The following is a 27650-nucleotide window of genomic DNA, read 5'->3' as shown; positions in this document are numbered from 1 at the left end:
CTCCGTGATCATTGGTGCTGTTTCTTTCGGGGAGTGCGGGGGTGGGGGGGCAGGGTGCCAACCATCAGACGGGTCGTGCCCCACCACGTGGCTGGGTTCCCTTTCCAGAAGGTGGAGATGGATCGTTCTCCACCTCACATCTGGAGAAGGATGAGGGTAAGGGTGTGGTGGTTTTTTTCTTCTCCGGGGGAACGGAAACTCAACTGAAGAGTTTCAAAGTGAAGAGAATGAGTGTATATCTTTGGAAAAAATCCCTCTCACGCACCTCTTCTTTCTTTCAGCAGAGCTGGGATTAGAACCCTCAACAGCCAGCACCTTTACCTCTCGCAACCGGCCGCCCCACGCTCGATCACTTGTGCCGCGAGAGCCCGTAAGGACCGTCCTAACACACGGGCAGGATGGTAGGGTCATTTGGAAAGCTCGCTCATGCCCACCCCCCAACAGGAAGGCTGTTGACTGAGTTGTCCCCTTCCAGGGGTGGAGCTGACTACAAAGCAACCATTTCCATTCACTCTTTCGCTCCCATTTTTTAAGCTGTCTAGTTCGGCCAGTCAGGGTGGGATTAGAACCTGTGACCTCTCACGGCAGCACAGGGGGGAGGGGGCTGGCCCACTAACGTGGACTTGACTTCAGTATTTACCTCTCCAGGAGGACCATCAACCACAGATGCCCGCTCCCCACACCAGGTGGAGGCTGCTACCGTTACGATGGGGTGAAAATCCTTCAGCGGGGACACCAGTCATCGCTATTCTGCACTTAGAGGAGGGAACTCCTGATATGAGAAAAAAAAAAAGTGAGGGCTGACTTTTGTTCTTTAAAACTCACAGCTTTAATCGATAGCTGAGGAGGAAGAGGTGGGCCCGGGGGGCCCCACCTGCAGTCTGCCTCAGCCGGCCCCGGGGAGAGCGGTCCTGCTGAGATGGGGATCCGGGCCCGGGGCTCGGCCCCCGTCCAATCCGCTCCACTCTCCGGGCAAGGTCCACCCCCAGGGCTGTGGAGGGCAGTGGGGGGTGCCCGTGCCCAGTGCAGAGGGAGGAACTGCCCTCAGCCGCTGATCCCCCACACTGGCGGAGGGCAGGGGTCCTCGAACCTGTGGGCCCCCGGGGCCCTTCCCGTGTCTGTATCACGGATGCCGAGCATCTCAGGTTCCTCCCTGCCCCGGCGGACTACGGGTCTTGCAAGCCAAAAGCGCAGCCCCCGCGCCGAGCATGGGTGGAGCAGCAGGAGTGGGCCACTCTGCCCCTTGGCCCGAGGCCCGGACCCGGCCAGGGCGCGCTGCTCAATCTGGACAGAGGCGGGGTGCCCACCGACCTGCCACTTCGCTCTCCCGGCCCCCTGCCCACTAAGCTGTCTCGTCAGCTTGACCGGAGGCAGGCTAAGTATAAAGCCCCGTGATCCAAATAGGCCACCTCCTTAAACTCACTGTCCCAAGGTGGCTTTAATCGGGGTACTAATAGGGAGGCTGCTCACCCTGCTGCTCCTCACCAGCTTTCCGGGACGGCTGGCGAGGGGGGGACCGGGATTCATTCGTTCTTTCGATCGTATTTATCGAGCACTTAATGTGTGCAGAGCACTCTACCCGGCACTTGGAAAGTACAATTAGGCAACAGACAATCCCTACCCAACAACGGGGGATAGGATGGTGCCACGGACTCCAACCGCGTCTCGGGCCCGGCCCGCCCTTGAAACCCAACGAGTTTGGAGATACAGAGCACGGGACTTGGGTATAGCCCCGCTCACGCCACTTGCCTGCTGCGTGTGGCCTTGGCCAAGTCATTTAACTTCCGTGCCTTAGTTTCCCCACCTGTAAAATGGAGGGAAGATTCCCTGCTTTCTCTCTCCCTCAGACCGAGGTCCCCCACGTAGGACAGAGAGATGGGACGGACCGAATCATCTCACCTCAGCCAGATGCCCGACCCATTCTTAATGCTTCGAGAAAGCCACAGTAACTCTTTTTGCAGAATGGAGGTTCGACACCCATTTCCTCTCCTGCTTTGACCGTGAGCCTCATGTGGACCTTTATCTGCTAGACCTTTACCACCTCCAGTGCGGAGTAAGTTGCTTGGCACAGAGTGAGCGCTTAACAAACAGCACAAGTGAAAACGATCAGGTTGCCCCAGGGGCCGGGGTCTAGGGTTGTGAGAGAGCGGTGAGTTGTGGGATGGGGACGGGCTTGGCCGTGGGCCTGGAGAACACCCCGGCACATAAACGTGCTCGGCGAGTCTGCCCTAGCAGGCAAAAGCCAACCACCCTGTAACAGGCCACTGCCGGCTCAGCGCGTGCTTAACTGAGCCCCGGGGTCGGGGGGCTTGGACCGTCCCCACCCTCACTGTCCTCAAACTCGCCTCCTCCCTGAATGGGATTAGTGCCCTCAGAGGGAGCTCAAAAAAATACCACCAGTCGGGGCAGGGAAGGACACTCCTCCCCCCGGGGAACCCCCCTAATCTAGATCCCATCCCCCGGCAACTACTTGGGGGATAAGGGGGTGGGGGCAGAGCCCAAAATCTGGGGGCACAAGGTCGCCCGCTCCACCACCCTGGCCCTAGACCTGGGCCAGGGATGGGGGTGGTGCCTGGTGGCCTCCTAGGCTGCCCTCCCTGAATGCCAAACAGCCCCCGGGGTTTCAGAGAAGCAGCGTGGCTCAGTGGAAAGAGCCCGGGCTTGGGAGTCAGAGGTAGTGGGTTCGAATCCCAGCTCCGCCGCTTGCCAGCTGTGAGACTTTGGGCAAATCACTTAACTTATCTGCGCTTCAGTTCTCTCATCTGTAAAATGGGGGTGAAGACTGTGAGCCCCACGTGGGACAACCTGATCACCTTGTTTGCCCCCAGTGCTTAAAACTGTGATTTGCACATAGTAAGTGCTTAACAAATACCACCACCATTATTATTATTATTATTATTATTATTATTACCTCGCTTGGTGAGATGACTTACCTAGGGTCACACAGCGAGCAGAGGCAAAGCCGGGGGAAGAACCCAAGTCTCCTGCCTGCCGGGCCCGGGTTCCTGGCGAGGGCCCGTGGCGTGGGCGCAGGGAGAGGAAAGTGGCCGGCTCTCAGGGTGGGGGCGATGCCTGCGGCCCCAGAGCCCGGTCCCACTCCTAAGCGTCTAATGCAGAAACGTCTCCGCCAGCGCGGAGCCCCCCATGGCCAGGGAACGTCCAAGCTGAGTCCCCCGCAGCCATCCCACCAGGCAACTCCGTTTACATAAATGACTCTTTATTGGCAAATGTGACCTGAAAAACAACTTGAGCACATCCAAAAGGTTTACAAAGTCAAAAACACCGTACAAAAGACCCACAACCGTGAGCTGCAGACACAGTGGCGGGCGGAGGCCCCCCGCTCCGCGGCCGGGATCTGGGGGTGGTGGGAGGGTGGGTCCCATGGACCCTTTCCTCCGGGTAGCTTTTAGTGGTCCCAGGCCGGGGGTGGGAGGGAGGGCAGGAGGCTGGCGAGGCCCACCCCGTTCTCAACAGTCGGGCATCGCAACGGGCATACGGGGAAGGAAGGAATGAACGGTAAGAGATCCGGGGGAGAAGCGGGACTTTGCCAAACCTGCCCCCCAGAAACAGTGGGCAGCAGGACGGAAACACCGGCGGCCATATCGTGTCTGTCTGTTGGCCTCCCTGCCCCTCCCCCACCGACACACACACACACACACACACACACACACACACACACAACACTCCTGTGGCACCCCCAGGGGCTCGCTCAGCCGGTGCCGGGCCAGGTTCCTGCGGGCAGCCTGGCCGCGTGCTCTGGGACTCGAAAACCTCCGCCTTTCCTCCCCCCACACGCGGAAAGTTTCACCGGTGTGATGACAGCCCCCAGAGGGGTGGATGGACCAACCCGGGTCCCACCGGGGACCAAACTCACCCGGGCGGGACGCCAGGCCCGGGGATCAGCCCATGCCTTTCCTTGAGGGGAAGGAGTGAGGCTTTACTCAACACTAGAAGACCAGAGATGGCCCTTAAGTACCCCAACTTTGACCGAGGTTGCAGCAAAGGGAGGTGGGAGTGGCTGAACCGAGGCACTGTACACCCAACGGTCCAGGGGCTCGGGCCCACTGGGGCCCGTGGCCCTCTGGCCACCGTGGACAAGGCTGGGGGAGGTGGGGCCATCCTCAAGCAGTAGGACCGGCTGGGGGCGGGAGAGAGGGGGCGGTTGCCGAGCTGCCGGTGCCACCGTGCACCCTGTCTCTGCAGCCCGTGGCCGACCCTGGAAAGGGCAGGCTCCCGGCCCCTCGCGGCCCGGCCCGGCTCTCTCACCAAAGCCCAGGAAGGGAGGAGGAGGGAAGCGGGAAGGGAAGCGGGAAGGAAGGCGGAGGTGTCAGCCCTTCACCAGGTCCCCAGGTAGACGCGAGGCACAAAGTGGCAACACAGAAGGTGGAGGGGGCAGGTGAGGGAAGTCCAGGAGCACTTGGCAGTGACGTGGAGGCAGGATGGAACGGGGGCAACGAGGAAGCAGAGGGCCGAGCTCTCAGCAAGCAACCGGACATCCCCCCATCTGGGGACAAGTCAATGGGCCTGAGCCCTTTCCCGGAGGGGAGGGGAGAGGAGAGACGAGGAGAAAGAGATCGCCGCAAGAGGCACCGTTGCCCCAGCGTGACCCCGGCTCGCGTAGCGACCCGAGGGGCTACTCCAAGGCCTCGGAAGGTGGCAAGCGGGAGGTGGCGAGAGAAAGGCCCTCTCCACCCAGCCTCACCCCACGGACCGGACTGAGACCGAGCCCTAACCCCCAAACTCGGCTGCCGGGGATGGCCCATCCGGTCACCCAGGCGGCCTGAGGCCGGCCCAGCCGCCCCTGGACCAGCAGGCTGACCGATGCCCCTCCCTGGGATCGTGAGTGGCGCCGAATGAATCGCCGCTCCTCCTGACCCCCAAGACCCCACGCCCTGTCCTCACACGGCCTGCCGGACCGGGCCCCGGGCCGCGAGGGACGCTTGCCCACTTCTGTCCTGGCATGCCTCTCACAGGAAGCCCTGGGGTGAGACAAAAGCGGGCGGGGTGGTGGGCAGCCAGCCCTCCCAACCGATGAACGACTCCTAGCGGGGCGCAGGACCTGGCTCGGGAAGCCCCACCACAGCCCCTACCCCTCCGCCCACCGAGGCCCCCAAGACCTCCGGTGGCGGCGAGGTGAGCACACGACCCTACTGATGACATGGCTCTGGCCCAGACTCCTGTCCTCCACAGAGATTCCCAGAAGTAGCCACCGTCCTCTGAGGCCCCATCTTCCCTCTTCCGCAACGCCTCCCCCGTGCCGCGGAACATCCAACCCTCCGACACCGGCACCGTGGCAAAAACAAGAACCTGCCCCCACCCTCCTCCGACCATCCGCCCCTCTGACCATCCCACCCTCTGACACACCTGGAACAGGAAGTCATTGCCCGCTCCCACGCTGAAACCTGAAGCTGGGGGCAGGCGGGGCAGGGGTCTCCCGCTGGCAGAGGGGAGAGCGCAGAGCTGAGGGTGGAGGGGCCCCGGCTGGGGCCTGCATCCCTGGCAGTGAGGAGTGGGGGGCGCCCACGGCCCCGACGGTAAAAGCAGCTACGCCGAGTTTGTCCCAGGCCACTAACCCTCAGGGTCCGAGAGGCCCTGGCCCCTCCTGTCTCAGGCCCCCACCTCTGCTAAGGCCACTGATCTTCCCCTGTGACCAGTGAGAAAGACGGCAGAGGGCGAGGGGGAGAAGACGGAGGCCACCGGAGGGCCCGGAGGGCCGACCGGGAAGGGGGACGGTCTGGTGGGAGAGAAGAAGGGGTGGGAGGGAGAGGCATCGAACAAGCTACTCTCCCTCCCGTGAGATGGTTTCCCCAGGCACCGGCCCTTCCCCCGGGGGCGGGCGGGCGGCCACGACGACGATGACCAGTCCCTCCCTCAGTCTACTTTCTTGGCGGGCAGTCGGAGCGAGTCGGCCAGGTGCTTGGTCACGGGCCCGGCCGTGTAGAAGAGGAGGATGACCAGCTTCCCGTGGGTCAGGGTCATCAGGGTCTGGTGGCCCGAGGCCCAAACCCGGTACCAGGGGCCGTAGAAGGGGTCCGAGACAGCGGGGCAGAGCATGTTGTTCAGATTCACCTCCGTGACCTGCAACGGCAGGGAGACCTTTGACCGCCTGGCCCTGGCACCTCCCTTCAGCTCCCCCGGCCACCTCCTGCAGCCTTTCTGCCCTGGGGGGGGGGGGGAGGGCAGGCCCTCAGACCTCCGTCCCTGCTCCCTATCCAGGGTCAAACCTGACCTCGATCTTTGAGCTCCTGCCCAAAGCCCGGCCATGGGCTTTGGCCTTTAGCTGGGCTCCGCACGGAGCCGGGCCCTCCCGTCTCGTCTCTCAGCACCCTGGGGATACCGCGAGAGCCGACCGGTCTCTCCCCTCCCCGGGCGGGGGAAGCGCCAGGAGGGCTGTCCCCCGTGCCCCGTGCCAGCCGCTCCCTCCAGGTTAAATTCAGCATGGTCACCCACGGCATCGGTCGGCCGACCGACGGGCTGAGGCCTGGGGCCGCCCAGCACCCTGGAAATCATCCGGTTTGGGGCCAGGAAAGACAAGAGTCTGCCTCAACGGGTCCCGGGGCGCGCTCTGACCGACTGACCCACCCCGGGGGAGCCGGAGAAGCGACTGGCCCTTTGAGGCTGGTGCCGAGGCGGGCAGCTCTTGGGGCAGAGCACCCTGTCCAAGCTTGCGTGCCCCAGGAGGGGACCGGAGCTGAAGCCGAGAGGTGGGCTCCACCCGACCCCCGTGGGCAGTGGCAGGAGGGCGATGACGGCGATGACGGGGACGAGGGTCACCAGGCACCTAGGCCGGGAACGAGGGGTTCCTCATGCCCGCCAGCCACGCTCCGCTCACCTGGGCGGCTGGTGGATCTGTGGGGGCCGGAGTCCCAGAACCACGGTGGCGACAGCTGGCCACCACAGGGCAAGGGGACCGGGTGGCCCATTACCTTCGGCTTCCTTCTCCTCCCCCTCTTCTTCCTTCCTCCTCCTCCCCATCCTCTTTCGCCCCGCCCGGTCGAGTTCAGATTCGAAGAGGGGGCAGCCCTGGCTCTGACGGCCCTGGCGGGGAAGTCGAGACCACCCGGGACCCGTCCGCCCCCCCTGGCCTCGGTCCGCTGGCTCGGAGCCGCCGGTGCCCGCCCCTCGCTCGCTCACCAGACCCAAGATCTGCAAGACGCTGAAGTGGTAGAAGAACATCAGGCCGGTCGACAAGAGGGCCCAGCGGAAATTGGACAGGGGCTCGGGGGTGTAGGCTCCTGTTGGAAAGCAAAGGACAAGAGTCAGCCGCGTGGATCATCTTCTAACCATTTCATCCCTTCATTCAGTGGCATTTACTGAGTGCTTACTGTGTGCAGAGCACTGTACTAAACACTTAGAAAAAGCACACTACGACAATAAATACAAAATACAACAATAAGTGGATGAGCGCTCTCTATCCCTAGGCTAACGAGGGCTCCGGACGGTGTGGCTGGGAGCCCGTGCTCTTCACCCCACAGCCTCCTCACCTCTGCCCCGCTGCCTTTCTGACGTGCCCGTGGGGCTCCGCAAGGACGGCTTAGTGGAAAGAGCCTGGGCCTGGGAGCCACAAGTCGTGGGTTCTAATTCTGGCTCCACCACTTATTGGCTGTGTGACTTGGGGGCAAGTCACTTCACTTCCCTGAGCCTCCGTTACCTCGTCTGTAAAATGGGGATTGAGACTGTGAGCCCCACATGGGACAACCCGATTACCTTGTATCTACCCCAGCGCTTACAACAGTGCTTGACACAGAGTAAGCGCTTAGAAAATACCATCGTCATCAACAACAGGTCCAGCGGCACGAGGACCTCAGCCCTCCCTGTCCCAGACCGGGGTGAGGTAGGGCAGACCGTGGCCGTGGCTTTTGGAAGTTTGGAGAAGTGAAGTTATAATCCCTGCTCAGTCACTTGTCTGCTGTGTAACCTTGGGTAAACCACTTAACTTCTCTGCACCTCAGTTACCTCATGTGTAAAATGGGGATGAAGACTGTGAGCCCCGGGTGGGACAACCCGATTACCTTGTACCTTGTATATACCCCAGCACTTAGGGGTAGAACAGTGCTTGGCACATAGTAAGCGCTTAACAAATACCATCATTGTTATTATTTATTATCTCCCCCGCTTGTTCTTCAGTCTCATATTTCCTTCTCTCTTTGGGTCAGCTGCACCTGGAAGTCCTTTTGACACCTTAAACCTATTGTGTCTGAAATGTAATTTACCTGCCTTTCTTCCTAAATGCCCTCCTCCTTCTCCTAAGTCTCTCATCACTGTGGTGCACACCTCCTTCCTCCCTGTCCCCCAGGGTGGTAAATTTAGCTTTGCTCTGTCCTCTTTCTTACTGCAACCCAGTCCCCCTCCCCTACGCCCCTAGCCCCCACAACACACACATTTCCCCTCCCTTCCCTGTGCTCCTCCCCGTCTCCCTTCCCCTCCCCTCAACACTGTGCTCATTTGTATATATTTTTATTACCCTAAGTATTTTGTTGATGAGGTGTCCATCCCCTTGATTCTATTTACCGTGATTATGTTGTCTTGTTTTTGTCCATCTGTCTCCCCCGATTAGACTGTGAGCCCGTCACTGGGCAAGGATTGTCTCTATCTGTTGCCAATTTGTCCATTCTAAGCGCTCTGCACATAGTAAGCGCTCAATAAATACGACTGAATGAATGAATGGGGTGAGTGGCCTGGGGCCATGGGGCAGGATGGATGGCACAGTGCTGGGGCCAGAACCCAGATAGCCACCAGCAATCGGCAGCGAGCGCTCCTCCACTTCCCCAAAACGGGAGAGCCCCCTAGTGCGTCCCACACACAACTGCTCTAAGGCCCCGATGACAACCACCACCTAGTCAGTCAACTGTATTTATCGAGTGCTTACTGTGTGCAGAGCACTGTACTAAGAGCTTGAGAGACCTGGGAGTCAGAGAGTCACGAGTTCTAATCCCAGCTCTGCCACCTGTCGGCTGCATGACCCTGGCCAAGTCGCTTCACTTCTCTGGGCCTTGGTTATCTCATCAGTAAAATGGGGACTGAGACTGCGAACTCCAGGTGGGACAGGGACTGTGTCCAATCCCAGGTGCTTGCAGGCACCCCAGTGCTTAGTACAGCGCCTGTTAGATAGTAAGTGCTAAACAAATGCCACAGTTATTATTATTGCCGCAAAACAATATAACAGACACGTTCCCCGCCCACAACACGGATGTGCATCTGACCAAGAAGGGAGGCCCAGGCCCCTGAACCGGCTGGTTCAGCTGAAGCCGGGCTGAAAAGGCCACAACTAGCCCAGACCTCTTAGCCCGCCCGGGGTGTCAGACACTGCACCCTGAGACACGGGGCCCAGGAACGAAGGGAGATATCCCCCCATTCTCCAGAGAGCCAGAGGGCTACTGACGTTCAGTAAGGACCGAAGGGGGCATAGAGTCATTCTCCTGCCGAGAAGATGCTTTCCGTGGATTGACTGTGACGAAGGAGCGGAAAGGGAGGAAGCAATCCCGAAGTCAACTCTTCAAGAGAAGCAGTGTGGCTTGGTGGACAGAGCCCACAAGGGCCTGGGCTCTAATCCCCGCTTCATCACCAGTCTGCTGTGTGACCCTGGGTAAATCACTTAACTTCTCTCTGCCTCAGCTACCTCATCTGGGAAATGGGGATCAAGACCGTGAGCCCCATGTGGGACCGGGATTGTGTCCACCCTGATGAACCTGTACCTCTTCCAGCATTTAGAACAGTGCCTGGCACGTAGTAAGCGCTTAACAAGTACCATAATAATAATCAGAATAATAATTATGATTATTAGAGGCCCCCCCCCAGCACCACCGCAAGCCATCTGCCATCCACCCGTGAGGCGGCCATCAGTTGAGGGCGGGCACGAGCCCTCAGACAAGAAGCCCGGAGGTGCAGGGCTGAGCCTCCATGGGGAATAGCTCTCCCTCTTGCCCGTACACATACACAGATCCTCCAGTACCCGGTGGCTCAGAGTCCAGGGACTAGATGGCTTCACCCACCTACTCCTTCTGCTCTTCCTTTCCCTCCTGCTCAATGCCAAGGAGGAGAACCTGGGAGGGCAGGGCACGTTCACCTGTCCATTCTGCCTAATGCCTGTAAGCTCACTGTGGGCAGGGAACATGTCTACCAACTCTGTTGCACCGTGAACTCTCCCGAACGCTTAGTACAGGGCTCCGCACGCAGCAAGTGCTCAGTAAATATAACTGATTGGTGCCGGCGACTCAAGGTGTAGTATGGGGAGAGGGGGAGGGAGAAGAAAGACAGGGTGGAAAGGGGGATGGAAACTCCCAGGTTAGTACGGGCAATGGGATCGCCGAAAGCAAAGCAGTGGGCAGAGCACTCGGGAGAGTCCAGCAGGAGGAGGACCCTGAGGCTGTTCGGGGGAGCGCGCAGGGCCCCTGGATTCCCAAGCCCAGTGGGAAAGGCCTGTCTGCACGGAAGCAGGGGAGCCCGGCCCACAACAGGGGGCAGCAGATAACCACGAGTTGATATCAGAGATCAGAGCGCAGAGAGGAAGCTTTGGGAGAGCATGGGGGAGGTCAGAGACCGCAGGAGGTGTGTCCTGAAGACTAGGCCCCGGGAGCTCAGGATGAGCGACGGCTGACTGCTCTCCCACCAGGCTCAGGACAACCCTTGGGGCTTCGGTCAAGCCCTCTGAGGAAGCCCCGGCATAGAGCGCCATCACCCGCGGATGGGTTTGCTGATGGGGGCGCCCGTGCCCGGCTGGGGGCCCCGGGGTGGTGAGAAAGTGGGATCCTGGCCACTTACAGGGGGAGGCATCTACTGTAACAGAGGTCCCCCCAACCCCATTTCCCCAGACCACGCCCTGACACTGCAACTGGCTCCCCCAAGCTCCGGCAGGGACCAGACCCCGGAATTCTCACGCACCTGCCAGCCTGCACTCCACTTCCACAGAGTCCAAGATCCCAGCCTACCAGGCCGGCGACCCCCTGCCTCTGCCCAAGGGGCGCAGGGAAGGCCGGGGTCTGGCCAAGGCTTCCTCTCCCACCGCCACTAAACCGACCGTTCCCAAATATCCCAGCAAGAGTCCAAGCCGGCACCTGACGGCAGCAGTTCTGAGCGCCGGGCGCTCATTTTGCACTTCCACCCCTTCGAATCCCACTCCTTCCTGCTCCGGAGAGGCTTTGCATCCTCGCCACCAAGGCCCTGGCCTCAGGTCCTACCCATAACCCTCCAGTGGAGGGTGCTCGGCTCCACGTCTCCCCGACCCCTATCCCCGTCCATAAGGTAGGCTCTGCCGCCGACAAAGGACTTGGCCGCAGGCCCCTGGCGAGAGGAAGTCGGGGTAGGGGAGAGTCCCTGCCCGGGGATACGTGGTCCCGGGCATGTGTCGACCAACTCTGCCGCGTTGGACTCTCCTAAGTACTTGGACTCTCCTAAGTACTTAACAGAGCACTCTGCACACAGTCCGTGCTCAATGTATGCCACTGATTGGTTGCTGCATCCTGGGCAGCACTCCCTCTCTCACCTCCTTGGTTGGGAGGGCTCGGGGGAGGGGGAGGAGCCCCTCCAGCCGGGGGCCAGGGAGGAGAGGCCGCCTTACCTCCTTGGCGCAGCAGGTAGACGGGCACCACGTAGAGCATCACATGCTGGATGTAGTAAACCTCCAACTCAAACGGCAGCTAAGGGAGAGAAGTGGGGAGAGAGTGAGGATTGGGGAAGAAACTGTTCAGTCAGAGGTCATGAGTTCGAATCCCGGCTCTGCCACTTGTCAGCTGTGTGACTGTGGGCAAGTCACTTAACTTCTCTGTGCCTCAGTTACCTCATCTGTAAAATGGGGATTAACTGTGCGCCTCACGTGGGACAACCTGAATTACCCTGTATCTACCCCTGCGCTTAGAACAGTGCTCGGCACATAGTAAGCGCTTAACCAATACCAACATTATTAGTGTGGCCAGCTGACTGCCCCCAGGCCACCGCACACAGAACCGGTTCAACCGCAGCTCGAAAATACTGACCGAAAACCTTCCCTAAGGAAGGTTCCCAAAACCCCCACAGGAATCCGTCCCGCAGCAGAGCTGTGCTTTGCGCCCTTCTGAGGCCGGAAGCGCTCGAGGGAGATTGGCCTCCGAGGATACCGCCCAGTTAACGCCGACACGGAACGGTTGGAGGGGTCTCTGCCTCCTTCCCTTCCGCCTCCCCCCATGCCCGGGGAGCAGGGAGGGGCAGGTCCAGTGAGCTGACCGACGGTGTTAGCGGCAGCCTCACGAGCCCCGCGCCACTAAGCTGGAAAAGAGCTGAAAGGGCGCGTGGTGCCCCCAGGCACAAAGCCACCCCGCAGCCGCCTGGGCCCGAAGCCCGTCCTGGCCCCTGAACAGACAGTTTCCCGCCAAGGGCCTCTGGTTGGGCACAGCCCTCACAGGGTGGGCGGGCGGGGGGGCAGCCTGCTGCCAGAAGCCTGGGGCGGTCAGGGGATGGGACCCAAGGCACAGGCCTGGGACTTGGAGAGGAAACTTACCTGAGGGCAAGCGGAACACAGAAACCCAACAAGATCACTCACTAACGACAGCCACCCCGGGCCCGCCCGCAGCACGGCCCACGGGCAGGGGGGCCGACCCCGGGGTCTTCCAGCCTCCTCCCCCCCGGCCATCTCTGGGCCTAAGCCCCGACCTTCCTCAGCTCCGAGGCAGCACGAAACTGGGGCTCAATCAGTCAACTCAATAATCGCATCTACCGAGTGCTTACTGTGTGCGCTAAGCGCTTGGGAGAGGACAACGTCATTAATGGTAACGACGTCACCCCCTCGGATTGACTGCAGTGGACTGGCTACGTCTCCGTGCAGGGAATGGGTCGGTTGCCTGTACTCTCCCCAGCACTTAGTACAGTGCTCTGCACATGGTACGTGCTCAATAAATACCATCCATCGATTGATTCAGGCAAAAACGGCCCAGAGAGGGTAGGCAACTGGCCCACGGACACAGTGAGTGAGCGCGTGATTGTGTGGTGGGGCTTAGGGGACAACTCAGGGATCTGGGCTCCCAGCCTGGGGCTCCTGCTACGGTGCCCAGCTCATTCATCAAGGGAATGAAATCTGCGATTTAGAGTCCAACCAGAGCAGAGATCTGACCCATACCACAATTCCAGCAAGCACACTACCAACACCCTGCCACCTCCTCCTCCACCCCTGCACGCCGACCCCAGCCCTCCGTGCGCTCTGCTGTGGGCAGGCCGGGGCGGAGAAGAGGCTGGGAGGGGGCTGGGAGCTCGGGGCCGAAGCTGGCCGGGGCGGGGGGGGGGGGTCTCCGCGGCCTGTCACGCAAGGCCCTCCGGAGAACAGAGTGGGGGTTGTTGGGTGGCGGCGGGGGCTCCCTGAGGGAGTAACCCGGCCTTCCCGGCCCATCAAAGATGCTGTTTGTCCTGGGCCTCAGCTGCGCGGTGTCCCCACAGTCCCAGCTCGGGGCCGGGAGCCAGACGCTGGGAGAGCCCAGGATGGGGTGTCCCTACTTTTGGCCCAGGAAACAATGGGGCAGCAGCTGGATGCTGACCTCCGTGTGAAGGCTGGGGGGGGGGGGGTGGAGGCAGGGCCGTGGGGAGCCCCGGGGCCCTGATCTCAGATCTGTTCCAGGCCCAGAGGCTTGGGAGTTTCACAATCCCCAGCCCGCAATGGGCTCACATCTCCGCTATCCTCCCAGTCTCCCGTCCTCGCTCTCTGCAGGGGACTCAGCGTAGACTTCCTCGGAAGCCCCGGTCGAGTCCCGTCCACAACGGAAGGAGGCCGAGAACCTTCCCGAACCCCAGCCGGCACCGGGGACGGGAGTGCTTAGAACAGTGCTTGGCACATAGTAAGCACCTAACAAGTACCCTAATTATTATTCTTTGGGGACTTGGGCGGCTGCCTCGGCTACTCTCCCCGATCGGGCGGACCCAAGCCCGAGTCAGGAGAGGTCTCCCCATTCCCGACCCCGCCGCCCCTCTCCCCGGGAACTCGGCGGGGGCTACGCTGTCTCTCCCTCCCCACCTGCCCCCGGCCTGCCCAAGACCAAGAACAGCCAGGGTCTGGGGCCCGGGAACGCCCAGAAGGCCCTTTGGGACCTACACCTCCAGGCTCTAACATTACACTGTTGGACTTCAGTTGGCCAGGTGGAGGGGAAACAAAGATTGGTGCCACCGTCTGGGCAGAAGGCAGGGCAATTCCAACAGCAGCAACACGTGGGAAAAGTGGCATAGCACTCCCATTTTAGGGCCTGATGGGTGCCCCCTTCCCTGAGCATCTCAGGTCCCAGGGCTTCTGTGGGTGCAGCCCTGCCAGCCCAGGCCCTCTAGCCCCTGAGGTGAACGGGTGTCTCCCTCGGGTTTCAGGCCCAGCCCCGGGGCTCCCGGCCTGCTGGGCTGTACCAGGACAGACCCCGGTTCCTGGCCGAGGTCCCGAGGGTGACGGGGCCCAGCTGCAGGGCGAGGACGGCTGCTGAGCGGCGCGTGTGGCTCTCCAACAGCAACCGCCTCGGGAAACCATTTGGGCAAGTCTCCGAGAGGGGGGTAATCTCTCTCTCCCAGATGAGCCGGTCCACCTTCCCTCCCCCAGCCGGCGGCGGGTGCGGTCCGGCTGGCCCGGCCCGAGGAGCCGACGCAGGACTAGACTCCGAATGTGAGCTCTCCCTGCCCATCGGCCAAGAGAGGAGGAACTTCCGGGCGGTCAGAATGTGCCCAAATGACACGGGCAACGGCCCAAGGAACAATCGGCGTGGCGTGGTGGCTCGAGCGCGGAACTGGGAGTCAGAAGGTTGTGGGTTCTAATCCCAGTTTTGCCACTTGCCTGCTGTGTGACTTGGGCAAGTCACTTCTCTGGGCCTCAGTTACCTCATCTGCAAAATGGGGATTGAGACTGGGAGCCCCACACGGGGGACAGACTGTGCCCAACTCCATTTGCTTATATCCACCCCAGGTTTAGTACAGTGCCTGGCACTATTATTATTTCCACCCTCACTACCTCCCCCGAGACTGCTGGTCTGCACCTGCCCTTCAGCCTCCGGGCTACCCCCCCATCCCCAAAACCACAGCCCCAGAACGACAAAGGGCCCAGAGGCTCATTCCAGCACAGCCTCACGGCGGGGAGAGGTGTGCTGAGGGGTGGGGGTGCCACTTCCCTGGACCAGTTTTGGCCCTGGCCACCCTCCCGACCTACCGGCCCATTCCGGGGCTCTGCGGGATAATGGGCTCAGCGGCCAGGCCCGGAAAGGCTGGGACGATGGTGTCACCCCTCGCCTCTCCCTCCTCACCATCACCTACAGTCTCCGTTTCCTTGCCGTCTCGGAGGCTGGAGGTTCAGAGCAGAACCCCAGCGACACCTCCCTTCTTTTGCTTCACAAGTCCCCTGGCCTCTTCAGAGATCTCCCTGGGCCCTCAGCAAGCCAGGTGCACCTCTGCCCTGCACCCCCTCCCCCTTCCACTCAGCAGGTGCCGGCTGGGAAATGGGGCTGCTAATGGTCTCCTCACTGAATTTTCAGTCCCCGCAACACTGTTTGGTGTTAAAACAGGCAGCTGCCGTTCTAATTGGAGACCTGAGATCATACCGCTCTGGGGCTCATTCCGCCCCAGCCCCAGCTATGATGAGCAAACTCCTGGGCACCACGAGAAACATTGGTGAACCTGGCTGGCACAGAGAGGCAACATGTACTTTGGAGCAGAGAAGCGGCAGCAGAACGGGGGGATGAAGATAGGATAGAAGCACAGGACCTGGTTCATCCCAAATGGGAAAACCAGCCCCCACCAAAACACACACACTCACACTCAGCCCTGCCCTGAGCTAAGTCCTAGCCTGAGGTTGCCACCTTCTAAAATGATAAGCAGAGAGAGCAGCTGGCCTGGAGCAGAGGGAGGAAGGGGAAATGGAGACGAGTCCAGCAGCACACAATTACCAGGGCCCAACCCCCAGGCGCACTCCATCCCCTTGTCCCCTCCTATCCCGCCTCATGTCTCTCCTACTACAACCCAGTCCGCACACTCTGCTCCTCTGATGCCAACCCTCTCACTGGGCCTCCATCTCGTCTACCTCACCGCCAACCCCTCGCCCACATCCCGCCTCTGGCCTGGAGCGCCCTCGCTCCTCAACAGATGATTACTCTCCCCCATTTCAGATTGAAAGATGCCTTCAAGATCCTCAAGATGCCATCCCTAAACCCCTTTTCCTCTTCTCCCTCTCCCTTCTGCATCGCCCTGATCTACTCCCTTTGTTCTTCCCCTCCTCCCAGCCCCACAGCATTTACGTACAAATCTGTAATTTATTTATTTATACTAAGGTCTGCCTCCTCACATTCTAGATTGTAAGATCGTCGTGGGCAGGGAATGAGTCTGTTTATTGTTGTATTCTACTCTCCGATGCGCTTACTACAGTGCTCTGCACACAGTCAGTGCTCAATAAATACAGCTGAATGAATGAAAGCATGTGGACTCCTCTTTCCTGGAGATCCACTCAGAGTCACCTTGGACGTGAGTGTCTACCTGCTTGGAGGCGGGGGACAGGACCAGGTAAACCATGAGGTCCTTTCCAGGTCCAGGATTCCACTTCCCCAACTCCCCTTATCCCCTAACACGAGACCTCACCCAACCAAACTTTCTTTCATTCATTCATTCATTCATTCATTCATTCAATCAATCGTATTTATTGAGTGCTTCCTGGGTGTAGAGCACGGTACTAAGCACTACTAACAACAAACAGGCACATTCCCTGCCCACAAAGAGGTTTTGGTCTAGGTTTGTTAGAAGAGGTGACAATCCAGCCAGTAATAAAGTACAGGACAACACGGGCCTGATGACTCCCAGCTGCACTCTGGAGGGCCAAGCAAAAAGCAAAGGGGAGAGGGAAGGTAAAGAGCTAAGAACCTCATTCTGCTTTGTCCCACTGAAATCCAAAAAATGAGGTAAAAGTCATGACCAAAAGCGCAGAAAGCAGGCTGGCCTAGTGGCAAGAGGATGAAACTGTGAGTCAAGAGACTAGGGGTCTCATCCTCTGACCAGCTATGAGTGATCAGGTCCTAGTCATTTTTTTTTAATATTTGTTAACACTTACTATGTGCCAGGCACTGGACTAAGCACTGGGCTAGATACACGCTAATCGGGTTGGATACAGCCCCCGCCCCAAGTGGGGCACACAGCCTTAATCCCCACTTTACAGATGAGTCACTGAGGCACAGAGAAGTTAAGTGACTTGCCCGAGTTCACACAGCAGACAAGTGAAGCCAGGATAAGAACCTAGGTCCTTCTGATACCCAGGCCCGTGCTCTATCCACTAGGCCATGCTGCTTCTAACATCCTCTCTGGGTCTCAGTTTCCTCATCTGTAAAATGGGGATAAAATGCCTCGCCCTGCCCATCACACCCATGTCTTATGAGCCCCGCAGGTGACAGGGTCTGCTTTTGATCTCAATATTCCGCTTCTAGTAAATGTTTAATGAATGTCATAATTATTATCATCATTAACCTAAAAGAAATGAGCAGGGCCAGATCAGACCAGCCCATGCTCCTGACAGGACAGGTCAGAGAGTGATCATACCTGCAGAGGGGAGAGTGACAGGGAGTGGGACAGGTCTTTGACACAATCAGGAGGCTTCCATGGCCAGGGAAAGGGACAATGCTGGAAGGAGCGGGGTCTGGCTCACTCTCCCGCCCAGCGGGCAGGGAGCAAGCCCAGGGGTTGGGGAAACCTAAATCCCTTTGCCTTCTCCTTACTCCAGGGCCACTGCAACTGGGAGGTAAAGATCCAGAACACTCAGACAGGTTCAGGGAAACCGGTCAGGGGTGGGGCTCCTTAGAACCCAGATGGGTTCCAGCTGGGTCTTCAATCCCACAGTGCCACTGAAGAATTCAATGCTGCCCACCCCAGAAAGGGTCTTGGGCCTTAGGAGGGCAGCCCCCAGAATTAAGCTGGTAATCAGCTAGGTCATGTCACCCTCTAACTGGAGATAAAGGCAGCCCTCTGCACACTCCCTCCCTCCTACCAATTTCTAAAGGCAAACAGCCTGACAAGATGCTAACGAGGCCCCACTGAACTGTCCATTCCACAGCTTCCTCCCAAATGGGCCCCTTCCCCAGACGCTGGCCCTCGGTGAATGCAAACTCGTTGAGGGTAGGGAATGTGTCTGTTCATTCTTGTACTGTAACCTCCCAAGCGTTTAATACAGTGCTTGGCACAAAGTACTCAATAAACACGACACTGAAGGAATGAGATGTTTCTGAAATCTGTGCTCCACAGAGAGCCACGCCCCATTACACCTTCTTGGGGCGGAGGGGTGCTTGTGGAGGGCCCATCACCAATAGGGAGGAGGTGACATGGGAGATGAGGGACGTCGGTGGGGCGGGGGGAGGAGCAGAGTTCTACTCCCAGCTCTGCTCCTCCAGGCTGACCATGTGAGACCCCGGGCTGGGACTTAACTTCTTTCTGAGACTCCTTTTCCTTTTTCCTAAAATGGGGCCAACTGGAAAGCCTGGTCAGTCTTTCCTACCTTCCGCTCCCAGTGTGAGGGTGAAAAAAAGCAGAAGGAAGAATTGCGCTCGATTATACTGCAGATACCTAGAGCAGTGGACCCTAGTGGAGAGAGCCCAGGCCTGGGAGTCAGGGGACACAGGCCGGCCGTGTTAACTTTGAGTCACTTACTTCCTGTGCCTCAGTTTCCTCATCCGTAAAATTCAGTACCTATTCTTCCTTCTGCTTAGACTCTGCTCCCCTTGTGGGAGAGGCACTGTATCTGGCCTCATTATTCTGTATCTAATACAGTGCTTGACACATAGTAAATGCTTAACAAATGTAATAATAATAATTATAATAGTAAAAAAAAACACCCAAAAAACACCAATCTGTTTGGGCCAGACAATTTTTACCTATCGGCGCGTCCTCCACCTCTCAGGGCAGGATCACAAGACTGCAGTTGCTAAACTGCAAAGACTGTCAACCACTGGCTAGTTTCCAGGCCGGCTTCCTCCCCAGAGTGGCTAAGTAGCATTCGCAGGTCCTCCTGCACTCCTGACCACTGGCTTTAAGGCACTCAGTCAGCTCCTGCCCTCCCATTGCTTCCTTCCATTCGGGAACTCAGCACTTCTCTATCAATGCCTCTTCCAGTCTAGGACCACTAATGGGTGGGGAAGGGGGGTGGAGGCGGCAGCAGCGGTGAAGAACCCAGCTCTCAGATCGACTTCTCGCCTTGCAGCCCTGAACAGGGGCCTCTGGGAAACAGCCAGAGTTTACCTTCTCTGTGCCAAACAACAGGGCTGTCCCTCCCCAGCTCTCAGCCCGTCGGCTGGCTGGGCAGAATGAAAGCTCAGACCACAAGAAGCACTCCCCGAGAAGCTGCTGGGAGGGGGCAGGAGTCCCGATGGGGATCAAGATGCTGTCACGGCTCACTCTCCTGCCACTTCCGGCCCCGAGGTACCTCTCCCGGTGCCGCATCCCCGGCAGGCCCTCAGGAACCGGGCGTTACCCTCTTCCGTGTCTAATCTCCCCTTGCCAGATCCCGCCGCTCAGAAAGCACAGAGTGGTAGCGACAGTCCACAAGCTCCGGGACCAGTGAAAAGTCCGCTTGGGACCGCACAGATCGAAACGCCCTTCCGGTGGTCGGGGGAGGGAGGTGGCGGCCACCCATCACTTACCAGGCGGGTATTCACCACAGGAAACAGCAGCGCCAGGAGAGCCCCGTTCAGCATGTGCATCTGCAACCTAAAAGGGAAGAAAATTCTCTCAGCACCCAGGCCTGGGAGGAAAATGCGATTCGGAATTGGCACGAGCTGCATCTGCACTCACACCAACCCTGGGGACAGGCTTGTAGGGAAGGGAGAGGAGAGAGGGAGAGGAGGCCCAAATTCCGCTGACGTTTGTTTCGGCTTGTTTGCTGCTCAGTCTGTGGGCTGTGTAGGCTGGACTACTGGCATCGGTGACTTTAAAAATTCTCTTTGCAACACTCATCCCCGCTGGGCAGTCCCATCTACTGTTAACGCTGGGGAGGCCCCAGGCCAAAATAGGAGCCCAAATCCTTGGGGAAAAGCTGTTGGGGAGATTTCTGATATGTGGGGTGTCGTGCAGGACCCGGAACATTTACTAAGGGGCTAAAAATGGGGGGGGGGGGGAGCTTTCTACTAGCTGGGTGCCTTCAGTAGGGGAAAAGCTGGACCGCTGAGACCTTTGCTATTTTTCACAAGGCCAATTTTTAAGTCACGAAAGTCAATTACCAGCTTCCGTTGAGTATCGACTGCCTGTAGGGCACCACATTAATCACTGATCCCCACCTACAAGGAGTTTACAGTCGAGTAGGCCAGACCCAGACGCCGAAGTAGATTTCAAATAGGAGGGATCAGAGAGTAGATATGTACAGAAATGCTACAGGGGTTCTGAAGTGCTGCAGTGGAAGTTGAAGAGATAGGAAGGAGGGGGGAGAACTGAAATCAATCAAGGAAGGCCTCCTGGAGGACGTGTGAGACTTCGGAGGAGTGAAGATGGTGAACCAGGAGGTGAATAAGAGGAAGAGAACTCACAAACTCACAAAGCTGGCACCACAAGTTTCTGCTTGATGAGGAGGGAACCGGGTTTTTGGGGAGACTTGGGTGGAACATCCCTGTAGAAGACTGATCCTGGCAGCAGAGTGAAATATGGACAGGACAGGGGAGGGACTGAGAGGCAGTAGCCAGGCTGGGACACGACACACGCCAGGATCCAGGGGGTGGCCGTCTGCGTGGAGAGGGAGGAACGGATCCTGGGAAAGTGGAAGATGAGGAACTGTCAGGGTTTGAGGACAGACTGGAGATGGGGGGGGGGGGGTGGAAAGAAAGGGAAGAATCAAGGAAAATGCTAATTTTACAGGCTAGAGAGATGGCAGTGGTTTCGCTTATGACGGCAAAAGTTAGGTGGAGAAGGTATGGGAAGGAAGATGAGGAGTTCTGTTTTGAACATACTGTGCTTGAGGGGCATGTGGGACAACCTCGGAGAGAGAGAGGTCCTGGAGACAGGGGGAAATGGGAGATTACAGAGAAGAAGGGAGGTCAGGGCTAGCAAAGTTGATTTGGGAGACATCCGCATAGAGGCAGTAGTTAAAGCCACAGGAGTGGATGTGTTTCCCAAGGAAGCGACCGTGCAACTCAGAACCGAGCCTTGGGGGATGCCTGCAACCCAGAGGTAGGGGGCAAAGGAAGAGCCGGGGCAGGCAAGGCAAGACCAGCCTGGTGTGGACAGGATCTACTCTTGGGGAGGTGCACCCATGCCACCCCCTCCCAGAAAGCGAACCCCAGGTCCCTTCTCAGGCTGGGGCAGGGGGAGATGAGGAGGGGGGAGGGAAAGGGGTGGTAGAGAGCCCTGAGCCACACAGACCCACCAGAACCAAGGGCTGAGGACCTAGAGGGCCCAAGCTGACCAAGTCCTGGGGGCCCAGACTAATGATAAAAATGATGGTATTTGTTAAGCGCTTACTATGTATCAAGCATGGTTCTTAGTGCTGGGGTAGATTCTCATCCCTCTGGACTGTAAACTCATTGTGGACGGGGAATGTCTCCGTTTATTGTTATATTTAACCCTCCCAAGCACTTAGAGAAGCAGTGTGGCTCAGTGGAAAGAGCCCCAGGCTTAGGGGTCAGAGGTCATGGGTTCTAATCCCAGCTCCGCCACTTGTCAGCCGTGTGACCTTGGGCAAGTCACTTAACTTCTCTGGGCCTCAGTTACCTCCTCTGTAAAATGGGGATGAAGACTGTGAGCCCCATGTGGGACAACCTGATGACCTTGTATCTACCCCAGCGCTTAGAACGGTGCTCGGCAGATAGTAAGCAATTAACAAATACCAACTTTTTCTTTTTAAATACAGTACACTGCACACAGTAAGCGCTCAATGAACACGACTGAATGAACTGAATGAATGACACAGTCCCTGCCCCATTTGGGGCTTACAATCTTAATCCCCATTTTACGGATGAGGTAACTGAGGCTCAGAGTTGCCCAAGAAGTGACTTGCCTGAGGTCACACATTAGACAAGTGCTGGAGCTGGGATTAGAACCCAGGTCGTTCTGCCTTCCAGGCCCCTGCTCTAGCCACTCGGCCACGCTGCTTCCCCAGGCCCGGCCGCAACAGAAACCAACCACGGGCCCGGTCAGACCCAGCGAGAACAAAAAGCTGACAGCCCACACCACCTCCGGCTGCCGTGGGCTGGTGGAGCTGTGGTCTGCTGACCAGGGGAACTGGCATGTGGGCACTGAGCCGTCCACTGGACCGTGCACAGTGCCGCTCCTTGGTGGGCAGCAGGAGCCAAGGGCTATAGCCCCGGGGCCCGGCTTGGGGCCAGGTGACGGGCAGGACTCCACCCTTTCGGGCGAGCCTCTTCTGACCACTTGCAGCTTCACTGAGGGGAAAGAGCTGAGAGGGTGGCCCAGATGCTATCTCTCCCCGGAATGCAGAAAAAGCACAAACATCAGGCTCCTTCCGCAGGGAGAGTGTAACTCCAATTGCAGCAGCTGGTGGTTTCCCACTTCCCGGTTCAGAGACCCACAGCCACCAGATAACAGTTCCCTAAACATGCACTGGTTGCCCAGTCTCCCCTCCCTCCACCCACCCTGGAAAGCAGCGGAGGTTCAGCACAGGCCCTCGGGGACTTTTATGTGTGGGAGTGAGTGTGAGACAGCCAGACCTAGGCGAGAAGGTGTCGAAAGGTGAGATGAAGTGTTTGTCAGTACATCTGGTACCTACAGATAAAATCTCACTCAGTTGGATTTAGGGAGCAGGGGAGGGACGTGATTGAATTCTTTTTTAAATGTCCCTTTATTACAGTCTGGTGGGTGTCCATCTTCCCTGAGTCCTAAGCTTAGCCCCATCCCATTGTCTCTATTGGCCTAATTGGCCTACCTCTTTCTCCCGCTGTCTCTTTAAATCTCTCCAAGGCAGTAGGGATGACAGGAAGTGCTTTACTTCTAATGTTAATCACCTTAACACCTCTCGACACTTATCTCTGAAATTATATGTTGTAAATTGCTTATTTATTTTAATGTCCACTTGCCCCTCTAGACTGTAAAGTCATTTTGGGCAGGGAAAGCATCTGCTAACTCTGTTGTGTTGTACTCGCCCAAGTGCTTAGTACAATGTTCGGTACATAGTAAGCACTCAATAAGTATCGTTGATTGGCTGACGATAATGTATTATGCGCTTACTATGTGCCAAGCCTTGGGTCCCACACACTACGATCAGACTGAACAACATTTCTGTCCCACATATGGCTCAGTCAAAGAGGGAGGGAGAGGCGGTATCTTCTCCCCATTTTACAGATGAGGAAACTGAGGCACAGAGCGGTTAAGTCTCCTGACATTGGGTCCCGTGCTTCTTCCACTTGCCCCCTGAGGTAGAGGCCTCTCTCCTACACCTTCTCCAACAATCCAGCCCAACAATCGGGCTACTTTTGCATTATTTCCTTGCAGCTTTGTTAACCCCAATGCTGTCCCAGGATAGCCTATAGAAGACTAAGACCTGGCTTACTCTGGCATCTGCAGAGGGAAAACTGGAAGGTGCAGAGGATAAATACCACGCTAATCAAAAGGCCATTTAGGCGGGGGCTGATTTAACGAGGTTTCACTGAACTCCGGTTCTCCGGCTTGGGCTGCAGCCCTCAGGGGGCAGGGAAGGCAGGTGGTTGGCAGGGATTTGCCAGCACGATTAAAGGTGGCCACTGGCCTTCTTGCCCCAAGGAGATTCGGGTGGGAAAAGGAGGCTTCTTCAAAGCCGCTTTAATCACTGGGCAAACGGGGCAGCTGCCCAAAACCTCGGGGCTTCCGGCAGAGGCGGAAAGAGGAGTGCTTGCCCAAGGGCTGAGCCTGGCCCATGGAGGGGCGAGCACTTCCTTTGGGAGGTCTGCCAGTCAGCCCCTGAGCCGGGCTCTGGGTGCGGACTCTGAGTCCTCTCCAACCTCCCTCCATAACCCAACTGGCAGCAGCGTTCAAGAAGTACCTGTGGTTGCAGTGGCTGCATTCTCTTGGGCTGAATGGGAGGCTGTTCGGCTAAGCCCGTCCAAGGGCAGGGACTGTTTCTATCTGTTACCGATTTGTACATTTCAAGCGCTTAGTACAGTGCTCTGCACATAAGCGCTCAATAAATACTATTGAATGAATGAATGCAGCCGGTGCTTGGCAGACGAGGCTGCCCCGTGAGGGGGGAAAAAAAGAATTCACTCTTCACTGCCTTGTTCCTTTGACACTCCCTGTTGCAGAGCTCTCCAGAGATGGCCTTCACCACATCTTCCACAAATTCCCAGGGTCGTAGCCCTCAACAGCTGGAACTGGGCAGCCCACCTAAGGTCCCAGGACCTCCCAGGTTCACGTCAGGGACTAAGGGGAGTGGCCCCTAGACCCTGATCTCTTCCCGACAGTCAACTGGCCAAGTCTCAGTGGGCTAGGAGGCTCCTGTTGGCTTTGCTGGACTCTAGACTGTGAGTTCGTTGTGGGCAGGGAATAGGTCAGTTATACTGTTAGATTGTATTCTCCCAAGCGCTTACTACAGTGCTCTACACATGGAAAGTGCTCAACAAATACAACTGACCGACTCTGACATGAGCAAAAAGTGACCTTAAACACGAAGCCTCACTGAGAGCCCATCTCCTCCAAGAGGCCTTCCCTGACTGAGCCCTCATTTTTCTCCCACTCCCCTCTTCATCACCCTGATTTGCTCCCTTTATTCACACCACCCTCGGCCCTATAACAGTTATGTCCATATCCATAATTTCTTGTTTTATACTAATGTCTGTCTCTCCCTCCATATTGCACGCTCACTGTGGGCAGGAAATGTGTCTACCAACTCTGTTACATTGTGCCTACCCAAGAGCTTTCTACAGTGCTCTTGACACAGTAAGCGCTCAACAAATACGATTGATTTGAAAGTTTGGAGGTCGTGGGCCATCTCTCTCTCTCTCCTCCTCTCCCCATTTCTCCCCCGCATCAGAGGCAGCGAGCGCAATGCAGTTTCCAAGGAGACGCTGGCTTTGCAACAAGCCCAAGGTGTAGGGCGAGGGGACAAAGGCAGTTTTGACAGGCGGAGTTGCCTTTCTATAGCTCTTGGCTTAAGGGCACCTTTCTGGAGTAGGACAGGAGGGGACTCAGGGCCAGACTGGACACCGCATGAACATCAGACCATCCTGGGACCAGGGACGCACCTGAGGGGGAGAGGAGGTTCTCGAGGGTAGAAGCCGCCAAGCCCCTAGGCTGCTGGAGGCTGGCTGAGCCCGTCGGGCACATCTGTCCTTGGTGGCTTCTGTGACAGGGGCCCCAACCTGGGAAATGGCCTCTGCTCCCCCACCGTCACCTCCCTCTGGCCTCGGTCCCCGTGCCAGGTCCACAAAAAGACCCTAACTCTTTGGGGCTGGGACCTGGAGATGAGGGGTTTTGGAGATGAGGGGTTTTCAACTTCTTGCAGCAGGATTAGAATGGCCCTCCAGCTGCACTCCTGGAAGCCCTTGGGCAGCTGATCGATCCAGAGCGGGAACTAACACCTCTTGCAGTGGTTTAGCAAACATTTAACAGGAAACAACCCTTATCTTAAAGAGACCCAACATTTGCCTAAAGCACACAAAAAGATTACTTTGACCTCTGCAAACGTGACAGGTTTGACCTTTGGTGGGTGCCTGGATCAAGAACTTTCCCAGGAAGTATTTTTTTTAAAAAAACAGTATTTTGTTAGGCGCTTACTATGTGTCAGGCACTGGGGTATATGCAAGCTACTCAGGTGGAACACACTGCCCGTACCACATGGGGCCCACTGTCTTAATCCCCATTTTACAGATAAGGTAACTGAGGCACAGAGAAGTGAAATGACTTGCCCAGGGTCACACAGCAGACCAGTGGTGGAGTTGGGATTAGAATCCAGGTCCTTCTGACGCCTATGTCTGTGCTCTATCCACTAAGTCGCTCTGCTTCTCACTCAGCAGTAATAATAATAATAATAATGATGGCATTTGTTAAGCGCTTACTATGTGCAAAGCACTGTTCTAAGCGCTGGGCAGGATACAAGGTGATCAGGTTGTCCCATGTGGGGTTCACAGTCTTAATCCCCATTTTACAGATGAGGTCACTGAGGCGCAGAGAAGTGAACCGTGTGCCCAAAGTCACACAGCTGACAAGCGGAGGAGCCGGGATTTGAACCCATGACGTCCGACTCCCCAGCCCGGGCTCTTTCCACTGAGCCACGCTGCTTCTCTAGCAGTACAAGTAGCATTCCTTGCAAAGCAGAGCTCTGGGGTCACAGCTCCCAAGGGCAGACGGGGGGTATGGCTCCCAATCATTTCCCAGTATCCTCTAGGATTCTCCTCACTGCCCCTCCACGCCAACTGCTGGAAAAGCTTCTCTCGGAGCAAATCGTCCCGACCCACTGAATCGAAGGAATCGGCCTGCTGGGAGGCCCCTCTCCTCCCTCAAGAAAGGAAGCTCCCGTTCGCATCCACCAGCTTAGCCTTAAGAGGCTGAGGTCGGCCAGAGGCCCCGGGGCTCCACCAGGAAGCCCTGCCAAGTTTCCCTGCCAACTGTGCCGGGTGCGGGGCCGCCTCCAGACGCTACGCGAGGGCGGTAACCGCCACAGGGCACAAAGCCTGATGGGATGGTGGTGAGGCACGGCGGGAGCACGACACCAGAGGGAGGTGGACATGGCATGTGGATGCCACGTCGGCAGGGGCAGGGGCCTGGCATGATGGGGGCAAGGGCACAACGGCAGAGGGGGCAGAGAGAGTGACATATTTAAGACGATCCAGCCCAAGTCCACGCCGGCCCCTGAGTTAACAGAGACATGGCGGGGGGCGGGGGAGAATGCGATGGCTCTGGAGCAGTCAAGCTCTGGGGTTGGGTCCGGGGTCCCCCCGGAGAAACGTCCCAGGGTCAGGGGCTCGGCCAGCTTTCCACCTGACGTCATTACAGTCTGTTACGCGGCACGCATCCCGGCTCAGCCACTTGTCAGCTGTGTGACTTTGGGCAAGTCACTTAACTTCTCTGTGCCTCAGTTACCTCATCTGTAAAATGGGGATTAAGACTGTGAGCCCCACGTGGGACAACCTGATTCCCCTGTATCTACCCCAGCGCTTAGAAAAGTGCTCGGCACATAGTAAGCGCTTAACAAATACCAACATTATTATTATTACTATTATTATTAACATGGCGATGACGCCCTAGGCCCCAGGAGAAGGTGGCGGCCAGTGTTTCCCTGGCTGGAGGCAGCCAGGTGTCAAGCCAGCCCTGAGCAGGGAACCGCCGGGGCCCGTGGGGGGCAACGGCTCTCACTGCCCCTGACTGAGGGGAACACGGCCAGCTCCATCCCAGATCAGAGGGGTCCGGTCATCCCAAGGACTGACTGCACCGCTCCCAGCTCCTCACACTGCTCAGACACCCCCTCCTGCCCGCCCACCGCCGCCCACACACCCCAGGACTACTCCCACCCTCAAATCGGGGAAGCCTGGGCTCCTGCTTCACATGGAATCGTGGGCAGGGGAGCGTGTCCGTTATATTGTTGTGCTGTACTCTTCCAGGAGCTTAGTACACTGCCCTGCACACGGCAAACACTCAATACCACTGACTGACCGACTGATTGAATCTGACACTCTGAGTCCGACCCAGCCTAGGCCTAGAAGGAGATTAGCAACAATGGGTCCCACTGGGTTGCTGGCATTAAGCAACTGCTAGTCACCCCACTCTCAGCCCCAGAGCACTTACGT

At 57.8% G+C, this 27650-nt stretch overlaps 1 protein-coding gene across 1 annotated transcript in view; it reads right to left on the bottom strand.

Annotated features, from left to right (window-relative positions):
• Positions 1-3200: 3200 nt before the first annotated feature.
• Positions 3201-27650, bottom strand: part of TMEM164 (transmembrane protein 164) — a 71687-nt gene continuing 47237 nt past the window's right edge. The window contains exons 3-6 of the mRNA XM_029067967.1: positions 19593-19659; positions 11558-11636; positions 7135-7235; positions 3201-6078 (exon numbers count right to left, since the gene is read on the bottom strand). Coding sequence (XP_028923800.1) covers positions 5872-6078; positions 7135-7235; positions 11558-11636; positions 19593-19659 — 454 coding nt within the window. The 3' untranslated portion in view covers positions 3201-5871. The remainder of the gene's footprint in view (positions 6079-7134; positions 7236-11557; positions 11637-19592; positions 19660-27650) is intronic.

This window comes from Ornithorhynchus anatinus, chromosome 6, assembly GCF_004115215.2.
Source record: "Ornithorhynchus anatinus isolate Pmale09 chromosome 6, mOrnAna1.pri.v4, whole genome shotgun sequence".
NCBI lineage: Eukaryota > Metazoa > Chordata > Mammalia > Monotremata > Ornithorhynchidae > Ornithorhynchus > Ornithorhynchus anatinus.
This window is presented reverse-complemented; position numbering and strand designations above follow the sequence as displayed.